Below are 15,312 nucleotides of genomic sequence, written 5' to 3'. Positions count from 1 at the left end.
AGCTAGCACCAGGGGCCAATTTACCCCATAAGGTGCATACACACGTCGGATTTTTCCAAACGACCGGTCGGTTGGACGTTTGAATGTCCAGTAGTTTGGTCGTCAAATCGGGTGTGTGTACGGTCGGTCGTTCACCTGATAAGACTGGTTTTGACGGATCCGCTTCAAATCCAGTCTTATCAGGTGAACGACCGACCGTACACACATTGATACTGGGTGGTACTTACATCAGTCTCAATATCAAGGTGATTTCACCTGAGCTACTAAGTTTTATACCAATAAGGTATATTTATCTGTAAGACAATCACGCTGTCCAATTGGGCCAACTTTTATAGTATTTGTCCCCTAGCATGCAATGTCGGAAATGTTGTAATCATGCATGGTAAATAACATGTTACTCCTGTGCAAACACTTGTTGTGAGTCCCTGTTTGGCTTGTGTACAGGGTAAATCTGGAGAGACGGGTCCTATGGGAGAGAGAGGTCATCCAGGGTCACCGGGGTCACCAGGAGAGCAAGGATTACCAGGGGCAGCAGGACGAGAAGGAGCTAAGGTATGATGCACTGTGTCTGTAATGTTAAAATAACTGCTTTCCAAATATATTTTGTCCTAATTACAACTGCATTATTATTTGGAGTGTTTGCTTCTCCTGTAATGGCTAGAGAAATAAACTTGATCTGACAGCATGTAGGGTTGATAGGTATGATTATCATGGTGCAGTTCCGTCTGCGACCATTAGGTGGCAATGTGTGTCTACTTTCTTGTATACAGTACAGAGATGATCATTGAGATGTGCTAATTTTCTGTTTGTTGAAACGTTTTTGTGAGAATGAGCCCATCAACAACATCAAATGGCTTTGATTAACTCACTTTCACATTGCATATTCACAGCCTATTTGTAAGAAATATGGAAAATAGCACCTCACCGATCCTCTCTAATCTTATACAGAAGTGATTTCACTGAGGCCATATTCAAATATCAAAAAAGCATTCATTTAGCATAGATGCCAGTAGTTCCTGAATCCCAATGCAGTCTCAGATGCGACATGTGTGTCCCTTTAATGTACAGTTCCTGTTTTTGGGTTTTTTTTTCCAGTGCTATACAACAGTGTCCCTCTTTGCCACCTCACACCCCTTGCACTGCTTACACAAGATTGCAGCTCACCCTCTGGGAATCTTGCAGCACTTCCCGCCCTGAGGGCAGACTCCTCTACAACTCCTTTGAAGCCACATACAAAAAATCAACAGCTCTGCCCCACCGGTCAGGCCAGGACAACGGCGGAGGGGCAGTCCTGCGGGGGCCCTGGTGAGATTGAGGAAAAGGGGCCTGCACTCAGCCATCCCTTTGGCCCTCCTGGCAAACGTCCACTCCCTTTCCAACAAGATGGATGAACTGCGCATTCTCAGCAACAAGAGGGAACTCGGCAGCAACACCCCAGTCCTCTGCTTCACGGAAACGTGGCTGCACGAGGACATTCCAGACAATGCACTACTTCTATCAGGCTTCAACCTCATATGTGCGAACCGTGATCCCACCCTTTCGGGGAAGAAGAAGGGCGGGGGAATCTGCTTCTATGTCAGCTCCGCATGGAGCCCGAGCACTTAATTACTAGCCAAAAAATGCACCCTGGACCTCGAACTACTACTCATAAACTGCAGGCCCACATAATACAATAATACAATACAATAACATTTCTATAGCGCTTTTCTCCCATAGGACTCAAAGCGCTTAGGCTCTCTCAGATTTAGTAATTGGTAGTAGGATGAAGTATTCACACAACAAAAGTTATAATTCTGCAAATGCCAAACTGAACAGGTGGGTTTTCAGTCTGGATTTAAACACGGCCAGGGATGGAGCTGTCCTGATCTGTTGAGGTAGGGAGTTCCAAAACATATAGGGGCAGCATGACAGAAGGCTCTGGGACCAAAAGTTTCCAAGTGGACTCTGGGTATGACTAGATTATTAGAACCTGTGGATCTGAGAATGCGGGGATTGCTACGCAGCTGCAACATATCTTTCATGTATCCAGGGCCCAGATTATTCAGGGATTTAAATGTCAGTAGGCCGATCTTGAATAGGACCCTCCATTCTATAGGTAGCCAGTGAAGGGAGTGCAGGACTGTCTTTATGTGGCAGTGACGGGGTTGGTTGGTTAGCAGTCTGGCAGCAGTATTCTGTATCAGCTGTAGGCGGTACAAGACCTTTTTTGGAAGGCCAGTGTAGAGAGCATTACAGTAGTCCAGTCGGGATTTGATGAAGGCATGGACTAAGGTTGGCAAATATTCTGGGGGGATGAGGTGCTTGATTTTTGCAATGTTCTTCAGGTGAAAATAGGATGATTTCACCACAGCAGAGATTTGAGTTCTGAAGTTTAAATTCCCATCAATTAGAACTCCCAGGCTACGCACATGATCAGAGCTGCGTAGATCCGTGCCTCCTATTCCCAGTGATGAAGACTGCAAGTTAAGTTGTTTTGTTATCATGCTCTGCCCTCCAATCAGAAGGACTTCAGTTTTGTCTGCATTTAGTTTCAGCCAGTTGTCATTCATCCATTGCTGTAGTTCACGTAACGTAAGCAGGCGTTTATAGTTAGAGTTGGGTCTGTCACACCAGGCTTGAAGGAAAGATATAGTTGGGTGTCGTCTGCATAGCAGTGGTATGTCAGGCCATGTTTTTGGATTAGTTTTCCAAGCGGTAACATGTAAATTGTGAAAAGCAAGGGAGAGAGGATTGAGCCCTGTTGCACCCCATACTTAAGTGATACAGGGGTGGACAGGAAGGGCCCCATAGACACTTTGTGGGTTCTTCCACTCAAGAAGGATTGGAACTACTGAAGAACTATGCCATCAATGCCGCAGTATTCCTGTAGCCTGTTTATCAAGATGTCATGGTCAACTGTATCAAAGGCTGCAGAAAGGTCTAGCAGTATGAGGATCGAGCACTCTCCTCTGTCTCTTGCCATGAGCAGGTGGTTGCATACATACTCACCCAGAGAGTTCACCTCCTATGTCCTTGCGGGTGTGTACATCCCTCCTGATGCTGACGTTAAAAATGCTCAGCGTGACCTCAGCGACACCATCACGCAGAGTCCCTGTTCATCATTATGGGCGACTTCAATAAAGCAAACCTACGTCAAGAATTGCCACGCTACCACCAGCACATAACCTGCCCCACCAGGAATGCAAGCATTCTTGATCACTGCTACACGCCCTTAAAGGATGCCTACAAGTCCACCTCATGGGCAGCTCTGGGTTGCTCTGATCACTGCCTCATCCATCTGGTGCCAACCTATAGAAAGCGCCTGGAATTTGAAAAACCAGCCGTGAGGTCTACTAAAGTGTGGTCAAATGAGTCAAATCAATCTCCAGGCCTGTTTTGACTGCATGGACTGGAAGGCCCTGGAAGCATCCACTCCAGTACAGAACTAACAGGTCCACCGATGATGCCATCAATATGTGCCTAGAGTTTATCACTGATCACCTGGACAGGCTGGACTCATATGCCAGAGTCCTACTCCTGGACTTCATTTCAGCCTTCAATACAATCTGCCCCCGCATCCTGCATGACAATCTCATGGAGCTCAACGTCCACCCAACTTTCCGTCGCTGGATCACAGACTTTCTCTCGAACAGGTCCCAGGTCGTCAAGCTGGGCGATATCTCCTCTAGTCCCAGAGTGACCAACATAGGAGCCCCCCAGGGCTGTGTCCTGTCACCATTCCTGTTCTCTCTTTACACCAATAACTGCACATCCACTGTTAACTCCGTCAAAGTCATCAAATTTGCAGACGACACCACAGTTGTTGGCCTTGTCAGTAAGGGCGACAAGCAGGCCTACCGACAGGAGGTAGACAGAGTCTGCAATTGGTGCAGAGGGAATAGACTAGTCCTAAGCACAGCCAAAACCGTTGAGATGGTCATTGACTTCAGAAAGCATGCCACAAACCCACCCCCAATCTATATTGACGGAACTGAAGGGTTCTAGCGTCCGCCTCCTGGGCACAACCATCTCTGATGACCTGACCTGGAGGGCAAACACCATCTCAACTCAGAAGAAGGCACAGCAAAGAGCAGGGGCGTTTCTAGGGTCCTTGGAGATCAGTGGCACCTGTGGGCACCAGGCGGGGAGTTACATGCGGCGCGCGCAGCGCGCCACGGCAAAAAATGGGCATGGCCATGAGGTGAGTGGGCATGGCCATGGGTGGGGCCAAATGTACATGAACTTAGCAGCGGTGTAAGCTACGGATAACGGGCCTGCCCATCGAAATATTGGACGGAGCCCCCTGTCCTTTATTTAGATCATTTACAATCAGTATAGGCATAGATCAAAGATGTATACGCACATACAATTTTGATTGGTCAATCACTGACCCCCAATTTTCCCACCCCCGTGCAGTAAGTGGGCCAACAGACAATGAATTTTATGAACAGAGCTAAAATTGGCTAATCAAAATTGTATGTGTGTACCAGGCTTTACAGCTAATACTGTACATACTGAAAGTAGCAGGGATCAGCATACAATACAGCTGGTTTACAATCAATAAAGGCACAGAGTAACACCTTACACTGGAGGTAAATCAGCACACAGTGCAGGCACTAGAGAACAGCGTATACTGTACATACTGTAGGCAGCAGAATTCAGCACACTGCAGCTAGCGTGCCAAAAATATGACGATCACGTTGTGCGGCGTGATTATCGCGCCGCACCAAAAAAATTGGTGGGCCATGGACCAGAATATAGGTGTGGTAACGGGTGGAGACAAATTTACATGAACCTAGCAATGGTGGGACATCAGATTAGGACAGTGGTGGCGAACCTTTTGGAGGCCGAGTGCCCAAACTGCAACCCAAAAGTCACTTATCTATCGCAAAGTGGCAACAGCAATTTAAACTAAATACTGTACAAACGTTTTAACTCATACATGAACATTATGGAAAATCCAAGTTGAAAATAAACTGTGAAGATAAACAATTTCATCCATCCTACTCCTGAAAAATGTATTCAATTTTTTAGAACCTCCCAGTTTTATTTTCTGTTTTAAAACGCTAAAAAAGTAGGTTTAATGCTATTGTCTCATATGATAAGGATTCAGCTTTTCCCATAGTCTCGCAGTTAGCAATCATGTGACCCCCAACAAGACATATTCAGCAATCATGAGGCCCCCAACAAATCATGAGGCCCCCAACAAGACAAATTCAGCAATCATGAGGCCTCCAACAAATCATGAGTCCCCCAACAAGACAAATTCAGCAATCATGAGGCCCCCAACAAATCATGAGTCCCCCAACAAGACAAATTCAGCAATCATGAGGCCCCCAACAAATCATGAGGCCCCCAACAAGACAAATTCAGCAATCATGAGGCCCCCAACAAGACAAATTCCGCAGTCATGAGGCACATAAATAGACAGCATTTTACATAAATAGGCAGAATGCCCCCTTAATATGGTAGCCCCCCAAGTTAGGTAGTGAGTGACAGGGACCCCCAGGTTAGCTAGTGAGTGACAGGCGCCTCCAGTTAGGTAGTGAGTGACAGGGACCCCGATAGTGAGTGACAGGGAGCACCTTTAGGTAGTGAGTGAGTGACAGGGAGCCCCTTTAGGCAGTGAGTGAGTGACAGGGAGCCCCTTTAGGCAGTGAGTGAGTGACAGGGAGCCCCTTTAGGCAGTGAGTGAGTGACAGGGAGGCCCTTTAGGGAGTGAGTGAATGACAGGGAGCCCCTTTAGGAAGTGAGTGAGTGCCAGGGAGCCCCTTTAGTGAGTGAGTGCGTGCCAGGGAGCCCCTTTAGGGAGTGAGTGAGTGACAGAGAGGCCCTTTAGGGAGTGAGTGCGTGCCAGGGAGCCCCTTTAGGGAGTGAGTGAGTGACAGGGAGCCCCTTTAGGGAGTGAGTGAGTGACAGGGAGCCCCTTTAGGGAGTGAGTGAGTGACAGGGAGCCCCTTTAGGGAGTGAATGAGTGCCAGGGAGCTCCTTTAGGGAGTGAGTGCGTGCCAGGGAGCCCCTTTAGGGAGTGAGTGCGTGCCAGGGAGCCCCTTTAGGGAGTGAATGAGTGCCAGGGAGCCCCTTTAGGGAGTGAGTGCGTGCCAGGGAGCCCCTTTAGGGAGTGAGTGCGTGCCAGGGAGCCCCTTTTGGGAGTGAGTGAGTGCCAGGGAGCCCCTTTAGGGAGTGAGTGAGTGACAGGGAGCCCCTTTAGGGAGTGAGTGAGAGACAGGGAGCCCCTTTAGGCAGTGAGTGAGTGACAGGGAGCCCCTTTAGGGAGTGAGTGCGTGCCAGGGAGCCCCTTTAGGGAGTGAGTGCGTGCCAGGGAGCCCCTTTAGGGAGTGGGTGCGTGCCAGGGAGCCCCTTTAGGGAGTGAGTGAGTGCCAGGGAGCCCCTTTAGGGAGTGAGTGAGTGCCAGGGAGTCCCTTTAGGGAGTGAGTGAGTGACAGGGAGCACCTTTAGGGAGTGAGTGAGTGCCAGGGAGCACCTTTAGGGAGTGAGTGAGTGCCAGGGGAGCCCCTTTAGGGAGTTAGTGCGTGCCAGGGAGCCCCTTTAGGGAGTGAGTGCGTGCCAGGGAGCCCCTTTAGGGAGTGGGTGCGTGCCAGGGAGCCCCTTTAGGGAGTGAGTGAGTGCCAGAGAGCCCCTTTAGGGAGTGAGTGAGTGCCAGGGAGCACCTTTAGGGAGTGAGTGAGTGCCAGGGGAGCCCCTTTAGGGAGTGAGTGCGTGCCAGGGAGCCCCTTTAGGGAGTGAGTGAGTGAGTGAGTGAGTGACAGGGAGGCCCCCCCTCTAGCAGCCGCCGCCGCTCCCCCCCTACCTCTCAGCAGACCTCAGGATCAGCGGCGACCCGACCAGATGTACGAGCGGGCGCTGGACGCACCCGCTTGATATGCGGAAGTGATGTCACTTCCGCATATCAGTGCGGGCGCTGGGTCCTAGCGCCCGCACGATTGGTCGCCGGCTCGCCGCCTGATCCTGAGGTCTGAGACTGTCAGTGACGCGGCGGCTGGAGGGAGCCGCTGAGTCTTGACAGAGGGGGCGGCCGGGCGGAGATCCGTGGCACCCCAGGACAGATTGGGGGCACGTGCCCCCCTAAAACAGGGCTAGCGACGCCCCTGGCAAAGACTCTTTTTTCTATGCCAACTAAAGAACTTTGGTATGGCTCAGGAACTTCTGAGATCCTTCTACTCTGCCACCATTGAGTCGGTCCTTTGCTCATCCATCCTGGTCTGGTACGCTAGCGCCTCCGCTAGCGACAGATACATAATTCAGAGGGTCATCAACTCAGTGGAGAAAATAATTGGGAAACCTCTTCCCCCCGTAGACCTCATCCACAACACTAGACTACTATCCAGAGCAATGAAAATCGCTGGTGACCTCTACCACCCGGGCCACAGCCTTTTCAGTCGACACAAATCAGGCCGGAGGTTCCAGTCAATCCCGTCCAAGACCACAAGGCGCAGATACACTTTTTTTCAGTGTGTATAAGTACTACCGATTTTTAAGTTCTGTAACGTGTTGCTGACTGTAAATCTGTGTTGTCTTACTTCCAATGTCATCTTACTTTATTGGTGCTCTATTGTGCCACATCTCTGTGCCAAATCCAATTCCGGGCACGGTCCAGCCGTGTTTGGCGAAATAAAGCGATTCTGATTCTGATAATGCTCTGCCAACAGTATCCAAGATGTATGGCAGAACTACACCTAGCCCAGAATTGTAAATATTCACCATTACTAGCAGAGCCAGATCACCCACGGGGCAATTCTAGGCAGTTGCCTAGGGCCCGGAGAGATTCTAGGGGCCTGGTAGAGGCTAGCCCCACCAAATCTGACTAAAAAAGGCAGGTGATCATCAGCGCTAGGCAAAAAGCGCTACTTGTCTGGGGACCCATGTCATCTTACTCCTTTTCTACCACTAGGTGGCACTCTTTCTACAGCTAAAATACAATGCTTAGCTTGTACAGTATTCATTAAGATTTCACAGTGGGTTGAAACAAAAATCATCCAATAGGAAATGAACTATTTAGTTTTCCTATGCAGTTGTTTTTAGTGTTCACTGCCATCACTGTCAGATTTTGGAGAAATGTGATATGAAAAAAAAATTGCTGCTGGTTTTCATCTTTACTGTTTTTCCATGGTGCCAAAAGTGACAACACTTCTATCTTCTTTTTTTTTTTTCAACCCAGCTTAGTGTTAATTTTTCCTTCCTATTGCCACAGCTTACTACCCCTCCCACAGCAAGGAGAGGGGGAGATTCAATTACCTTCAGTTCATAGTGTCTTTATCTTATCTGAAATATGAAGCTTTCTTTTATTTGCATGCTGTGATAAACTTGTTACTGTAGCTTAAAAAAAACTCCCCACAATCCCTCTGGCATTGCACAGTTCCAACAGTTAGACAAAGACACCCAGACTATAAAGAAATAAATAAAAAGGGGGGGACCTATTTCAGAAAAAAATGAGATTTCTGTATATTTTTGGGAAACTATTTGGCAATTTTTTATTTTTGAATGTTACAACTCTACACTAACATTCTATGAAGAGAGTGACTGTTTTCTTCTGTCACAGGGAGACCCAGGTCCTTCTGGTATTCCAGGGAAGGCGGGTCCACAGGGACTTCGTGGATTTCCAGGTGCCAGAGGCATTTCTGGAGAAACGGTAAGTTGTTCTAATGTCTCCAGTTCCTAATTTTGCAATTCTGCATTTACAGGCAAAAAGAAACAAATAAGGTACTCAATTCTGCGAGGAAAGCATGAATACTGTCATTAATGCTGCTGTTATCATTGTAGGGTCCAGGTGGATTAAAAGGAGGAGAAGGTCCAGTCGGACAAGCAGGTGCCGCGGTATGTTTTTTTGGTTTTTTTTTAAATCAACGAACTTAAATAAGTCACTTTAGAAGGTTGTGGGCTATGCCAAGCAGGATCTGACAGAACATGTACAAGTAATTTTCCTCAACTGAATTTTCCCATTTATTTCTATGTACATGGTTCAAAGTGAAATACAATTATTAAAAACAGTTTACAGAGGTAAACTCAATGGTGAGGTTATGAATTTAAATTTTTTTGCTCCAAATAAACAAAACTCTCATAGATGCCTTTCTGTAGACTAATTTCCCGCTTCTTCGGGCATATAAAGACAGCAGGGGTGTAACTATAGGGGAGCAGTCCCTGCAATCATAGAGGGGCCCAGAGCTGTTGGGGGCCCCCAACTGCAGGGGCAAAACCAAGATTTTCAAGGGGGGGGGATTCCTGAAAGGTCTCCCTCAGCCACGCACAATATAAAAATATGGTATGACATCATGCTGGGTACACATAATGCAATTTCCAGTCCGACTGACAATTATTTCCTAAATGTCTGATCTGCTCCCGATCGACAATGGGATCGATCAGAAGCAGTTTGGATACAGATAATAATGAGGACAGCCGATATTGCTAATGAAGGGGAAAGTGAAGCATTCACACAGCAGGGCACAGAACTGTTCTCATACCTGACTCTGTTAAGTTCCCCAGCCATAGTCAACTGTAGCAAGGAAAGAAAGGGTGCAATGCTGTGAGCTGCAATATACCTGCAGATATTCTGGTGTCTCAACTTGTGCCTGTCCCCAGACACTGCACCGGCCCTGGTTTGAGGGGGGATTCTGGGCAGCTGAAATCCCCCCGCGTTTTCCTATAAACTGCAAACTTTCCCTCCCTCTGATTTAGGGGATCATCTTCCAGATCAGCCCCTAGGCTGTAATGGTCATCAAGGCAAGGCAGGGAAAGGGGTGTCAACATTGGGAGGAAGGGGGGGGGGCAACAGTGTTTTGCTGGGGAGCCCAATGATTTGCAGTTACACTACTGAAAGACAGTAAAATCTCCAATTAGCCGTAGTGGAGTCTACCACCTCAAGTGTAGGGTATACCCTTTGTTGTTTTGGTCACAATTGCAGAGAGTGTCTTTTTAACCCGCGTGGGGTCAGGGTTGTTCTCCTCACCTGCCTACTGGTGTGCAATTGCCATGGCTCACAAATGTGAGTATAATTATTCTTATCTTAACCTCTGTGTCACTGACATACTACGTCTGTTGGCTCTAAATTGGAATGTGGTACGTTTTTATGTAAATGTGTGTGTGTCGGGGGAGGGGGTCCATGCTAGTTGTCTGCAGGTGCTCACGTTTCTTCCAACAGCCTAAAAACAAATGTGTAGTTTGATTGGCTTCTGATCAAAGCTGACTATAACACTAACAGACGTCTGCACAGCACTGGGATCACAAAATTCCAGGCACTCTGTTCAGATCCAGAACAAAGTACAGCCAGCAAGTTAACGCATTTCTTGCCTCAGGGGCACTTAGTCACTAGCACTCCAGAGATATGGAATGTGAAAAGAGTTCTGGATGAAGTCCACATTTGCCGCTCAAAAAATAACATTTGAGCCCTTGTATTTATAACAATAAGAACTGATCTGTAGTGCTTTCTATAACACGGTAACAATGAACCTTTTAAGGTGAAGGGTATCTGAATGAGTGTGTCTTACCAGAATCCCAGGGGTCGGAGGATATGATGGCACCTCCAGGAACTAAGCCAGTCTTTCAACACTCCCACCAGATCCATTGGCCTCCTGAGTTCCTGAGTGGTTGCTTCACAACACTTCCACCAGATACATAGGTCTTCTGATTGGCTACTTCCCAACACTTCCACCAGATCCACCGGCCTCATGAGTAGCTGCTTACTATCAGTTTCACCAGGACCGCTAGTTTTCTGAGTGGCTGCTTCCCAACACTTCTACTAGATCCATTGGCCTTCTAAGTGTCTTCTTTCTTACACAACACGGGAGAAAAGGGTGGAAAAACCAAGGGTGGATAAGATTTCTTTAAAACCATTAAAAGGGGGAAAAAAGAGGTGGCCCACCTCTCAAATGACTTGACACTAAGGTATTGTTAAAGATTTATTTAGCACAGGTAACGCATTTCATGGGTCAAAGCCCACTTTCTCAGGAAAATTGTAGTGTCAAGTAACTGCAATAGCCAAAGCATGGAGTGCCTTGTGCTTGAGAGCCATTGACTTTTAGTTTTCTCTCCTCTGGATAACTTTTCAGATGAGCACTTTCTATAATATACATGATGCTTCACAATTACTTTATGTATCTACAATTAGCATTTTTACACACTTTCTTAGGGACCGACAGGAGAACGGGGCCCATCTGGACCAGCTGGAGGAATTGGCCTACCAGGACGTCCTGGCTCACAGGGACCTCCAGGACCAGCGGGAGAGAAGGGGAACCCTGTAAGTAACCAAAAACTTGTAAATGTTTGTGTTTATATTTGGTACCACATTGAAGCTGGAAGCTGGAAGATATTAGCATCCAAACTTATCTGTACAAGGGGATTGGTTAAAATACTTGACAGAACTGTAGTGAAATTGAGTGAGGTTGAAGCAGTAGATAGAAGATGGGTGTCCATTGGGCTCTTTGGTTACCACTAGGTGGCAATATGGAGGGTTGGCATTGGGAGATATTGTAAGGAGGAGAAGAGGTTAGCTTTAGACAGAATTACAAGGTTGGGGTTAGGCATCAGGGAGGAGTTTGCACGGTAGGCAGTGTTAGAGTTAGACATTAGAAAGGGGTGTTAAGGAGTAAGTTAGATGTAGGTATCATGAAGGGGTCTATTTAGGGGTGTGGTTAAGGATGAGATCAGCAATGGGATTTAGTGTTAGGAGGATTGTGAAAACAGACATAAATCCATCAAATTCAACCAGAAAATGTTACAACACTAGCCTGCACCCTTACATATCTCAGTTGATTACTGGTACTCTGCGTACTGGGAGTCTGAAGCCAAACCAGACTGTGACAAATCCATATATTTACCCAAGAATCTTGATGCTCTAGTAATGTTTTTGTAATGGTACGGATAGTGGTGTCTGCTGGCCAAAATATCTCATTGACCATATTAAATCTAGGTTGCAGTTGTGTGGTTGTTCATGTTGATTGTACTGAAGAGCAGCCGTGAGTCTTCCTATTTTAGGGAACATGTTATTAAGTTAAAGTTGAGGAAAAAGTTTCTTGTGGTTTTTCATGTACCATCCTATATAATAATCTCCTTGTTCTGAGTCCTTCTGTGTCCCTGTGTCCGTGCGTCATGCATGGCGCGCATGCGGATTTTGGGAAAGGCACAGGGTGGCGCGCGTGGGTCATGAATGTGCATGCGCATGGATCGCACCCGTACGCACATTGGCGCAGTCGAGGCTTAGTGCCCATTTTTCAACAGGCGGGCCTTTGTACTAGTTCTTAATAAATCTGCCCCTAAGTGGTACACCCCATTGTAACGCCAATAATTCCTGAAGAATTCCAAGGATTTTTCTACAGTGAAAATTGTCAATTTTGTCAGTTGTGTATTTGTGAAAAGTTTTTTGTTTATGGGCATTAGTGAAACTTAAAACGTTCCCAGTAAAATTAACTTTTTGTATGCTTGAATAGGGTGAAAAAGGACCTGTTGGTGGAGCTGGCCACGATGGTGCTCAGGGCAGCATTGGACCCCCAGGACCTGCCGGACCCGCTGGCCCAGCTGGAGATGATGGAGATAAGGTACGAGACATGCTAAACACAAAGACTTCCTGTTTTGGGTACAGCTGCTACATGACTGATCTTCTGCTGGTATTGTCTTCTTTATTCTTAGGGAGAAGTTGGAGGTCCGGGCCAGAAGGGTAGCAAAGGAGATAAAGGAGAGTCTGTAAGTATCTACTATCTTCCTTCAAAGATATGAAAAGCAGAGGCTTGGGGATGAGGGATGAGCCAAAATGTTGCGTTTACAACACAAAATTTGCAATTAGCACATGAAATTGTTATTCGTAATTATTATTATGTTATTCATAATTTTGTGTCGTGATTTTGTGTTAAGTTGCAATTTCGTGTTTCATTCGTTATTCTGCAATTTAATGGAATCACAAAAATTACACAGAACGGAAATCGCAGTTTCTTATTTTACACGGAAATGCCTTCCAAAAATGATCATAATTACGGAAACGTAATTACGATCGTAATTACAGAAAATATTTATATGGACGCAATTACACAGAATTTGGCGTAATTTTTTTTGTGATTATGATTTTTCCATTACGAATGTAATCATAATTATGAAAATTACTTAAAAATTTTGTGAAATCGTAATTATACATTATGATCATCACTACTTATCAGATGTTTGTTACTTTTAGGCCCCGTTCACACTGCACGCGTTTCCAGCCGCGTTTTAGAAACGCGTGCAGGAGGCCATCACGCACGACATCAGACAGTGCATAGAGTGCACTGTCTGATATTCACACTGCATGCTTTCCAGACCTGTGCGGTCCGGGAACACATGCTGCACGCGGTTTTTGCAAAAACGTGTGGCTGTCCCATCACTTTTCAGTGATGGGATCAGCCACACAACGCACACAAACGCGGATGGCGTGCGTTCGCATGCGTTGCGTTCCGCACGCATGGCCATCCGCGTTTTGTAATGTGAATGGGGCCTAAAAGGGAAAGTGAGTGTATAAGTTCCTTGGTAAGAATCTGTAGGGAAGCTTAATAAACTATGTGGATTTATAGCAGAGGAAGTGATATCATTAATGGGGTAATGTGTGAATGAGTGATGGATTTATAGGGTAATGTGTGAATGAAGCAAATGCTATGGATAAAACTAGTGGCTACTAAAGCAAACCTCTTGTGTCAAAATAGAGCCCACACTATCAGCACAGGCAAGCAGGAGTTATAACAGAGCAGCAGAAAACAATACCTAAAAACTGACCACTTGCGCCATAACTTTCAGGTTTTGTTGTTTAGCCACGCCCCCTGCCATGGCATTTTTTTCTGCCTTTGCAGAGACTGCTAAGAGATTGTGTCATCTGTGTGTGGGAGGAGCCTCATAGTGGGGCCTGAGGGGTGCTCTGCTTCTACCTGTGCGAGTTTATAAACAAACGATGGTGAAGAGTTTCAGCAGACCTTACAGGGAATACTGGAAAGGCATTACAGGGGAGGATTAGGAAGACGACTGTAGAGAAGCAATACAAATGGTCAGTTACAACTTACATGCAAAGGTTATGAAGATTGTTTTTGGCTTGGAATTGGGCCAATCAAATGCACTTCCTGAAGATTTTGATTGGCCCAGTTCCAAGCTGCATACAATATGCAGGTAAGCTGGACTTATTAGCATCTCACTGGGTATTCCTAATGAGCAACATAAGAGAGATTCCAGGCTGGTTAAAGATAGTTTAAGGTGTGGAAGTAGGGCTGGATTTACAGCTCTGGAGCTTGTAGGCACAGAGACTCTAGTACCCTAAACTCCGCCCCTCACAACAAGCCACACCCCAAATTCACACAGAAAAGTGGCAGCAATAGGTAGCCTTTGTGCCACTTTTCCTGAATAGTAGTAATATGTAGCTTTTCTGCTCCAAATAAGCAGCCACCCAAGGAGCGCAAAACAAGCACAACACTTGTGACAGCAATGCTGGTGGCCGGCGAAGGGAGAAAAAATAAATAACAGTCAGCACACGCCACCACCTGCACCTGAGTTTGGATCTGCAATTTACTGCTACCTGGGACACTGGGGGAGACTGAACTCGATCTGCATCACACAGAGAGTGGCCCGGCAGTGAGTAACATTGTGGCACACTCTCTCTGCTCTGCATAGAGGAGGGATATTTGGCAAGGAGAGCTTCCTCTGCCACATTAGGTGCCTGTAGGCATGAGCCTACAGTGCCTTATGTTAAATGCGGCCCTCTGTGGAAGAATTTCAGTGGGATGTACTAGTGAGGTTCGGAGTGATAAACAAGGCAGATGATACACCACAATGTTTATAAAAGGATAATATTAATTTTTTACTATCATTTTTTATTTCTTCATAGGGACCGTCAGGACCTACCGGCATACAAGGGCCTATTGGGATCCCAGGTCAAGCTGTAAGTATAATATAACCATCTGCATGTTCACAGTCTCTCTATATATACTGTATTCACTGGAGTCATTCCACCCTCTAACACACCAAGGTCCATATGCAATTAATATTTTCTCCTGAGTTTTCTCCTAAGAGATCATTTTCATCTTCTCTTTAAATTAACTTGTCAGCATTTTACCATTTTCACCACAAAAGTTGGTGAAAAACAACTATCCCAAAATTATCATGAGTATTTTCTTGCTTGTTGGTGGCTTGAAAGGCATTTCATAACAAGTTGTGAAAATATCACCTAGTAGATAACTCAGGAGAAAAAGTGAATTGCACGTGGGCCCAAGTCTCTGTCGGTAGTAGGTTTCCTTAGGACCATTACATCGTTTGCTAGTGTAGCTGTCAAGGCATTACCTCTGTCCTCTGTGTAATGGGAACGCTGTAGCTGCC

At 46.3% G+C, this 15,312-nt stretch overlaps 1 protein-coding gene across 5 annotated transcripts in view; it reads left to right on the top strand.

Moving 5' to 3' along the window:
* Positions 1-15,312, top strand: part of COL5A3 (collagen type V alpha 3 chain) — a 340,614-nt gene that overhangs the window by 292,254 nt on the left and 33,048 nt on the right. For all 5 annotated transcript variants that reach the window (XM_068274411.1, XM_068274408.1, XM_068274409.1 and 2 more), the window contains 7 exons: positions 445-552; positions 8,540-8,629; positions 8,761-8,814; positions 11,123-11,230; positions 12,420-12,527; positions 12,619-12,672; positions 14,825-14,878. In XM_068274411.1, coding sequence (XP_068130512.1) covers positions 445-552; positions 8,540-8,629; positions 8,761-8,814; positions 11,123-11,230; positions 12,420-12,527; positions 12,619-12,672; positions 14,825-14,878 — 576 coding nt within the window. The remainder of the gene's footprint in view (positions 1-444; positions 553-8,539; positions 8,630-8,760; positions 8,815-11,122; positions 11,231-12,419; positions 12,528-12,618; positions 12,673-14,824; positions 14,879-15,312) is intronic.

This window comes from Hyperolius riggenbachi, chromosome 3 (genome assembly GCF_040937935.1).
Source record: "Hyperolius riggenbachi isolate aHypRig1 chromosome 3, aHypRig1.pri, whole genome shotgun sequence".
Classification (NCBI taxonomy): domain Eukaryota; kingdom Metazoa; phylum Chordata; class Amphibia; order Anura; family Hyperoliidae; genus Hyperolius; species Hyperolius riggenbachi.
This window is presented reverse-complemented; position numbering and strand designations above follow the sequence as displayed.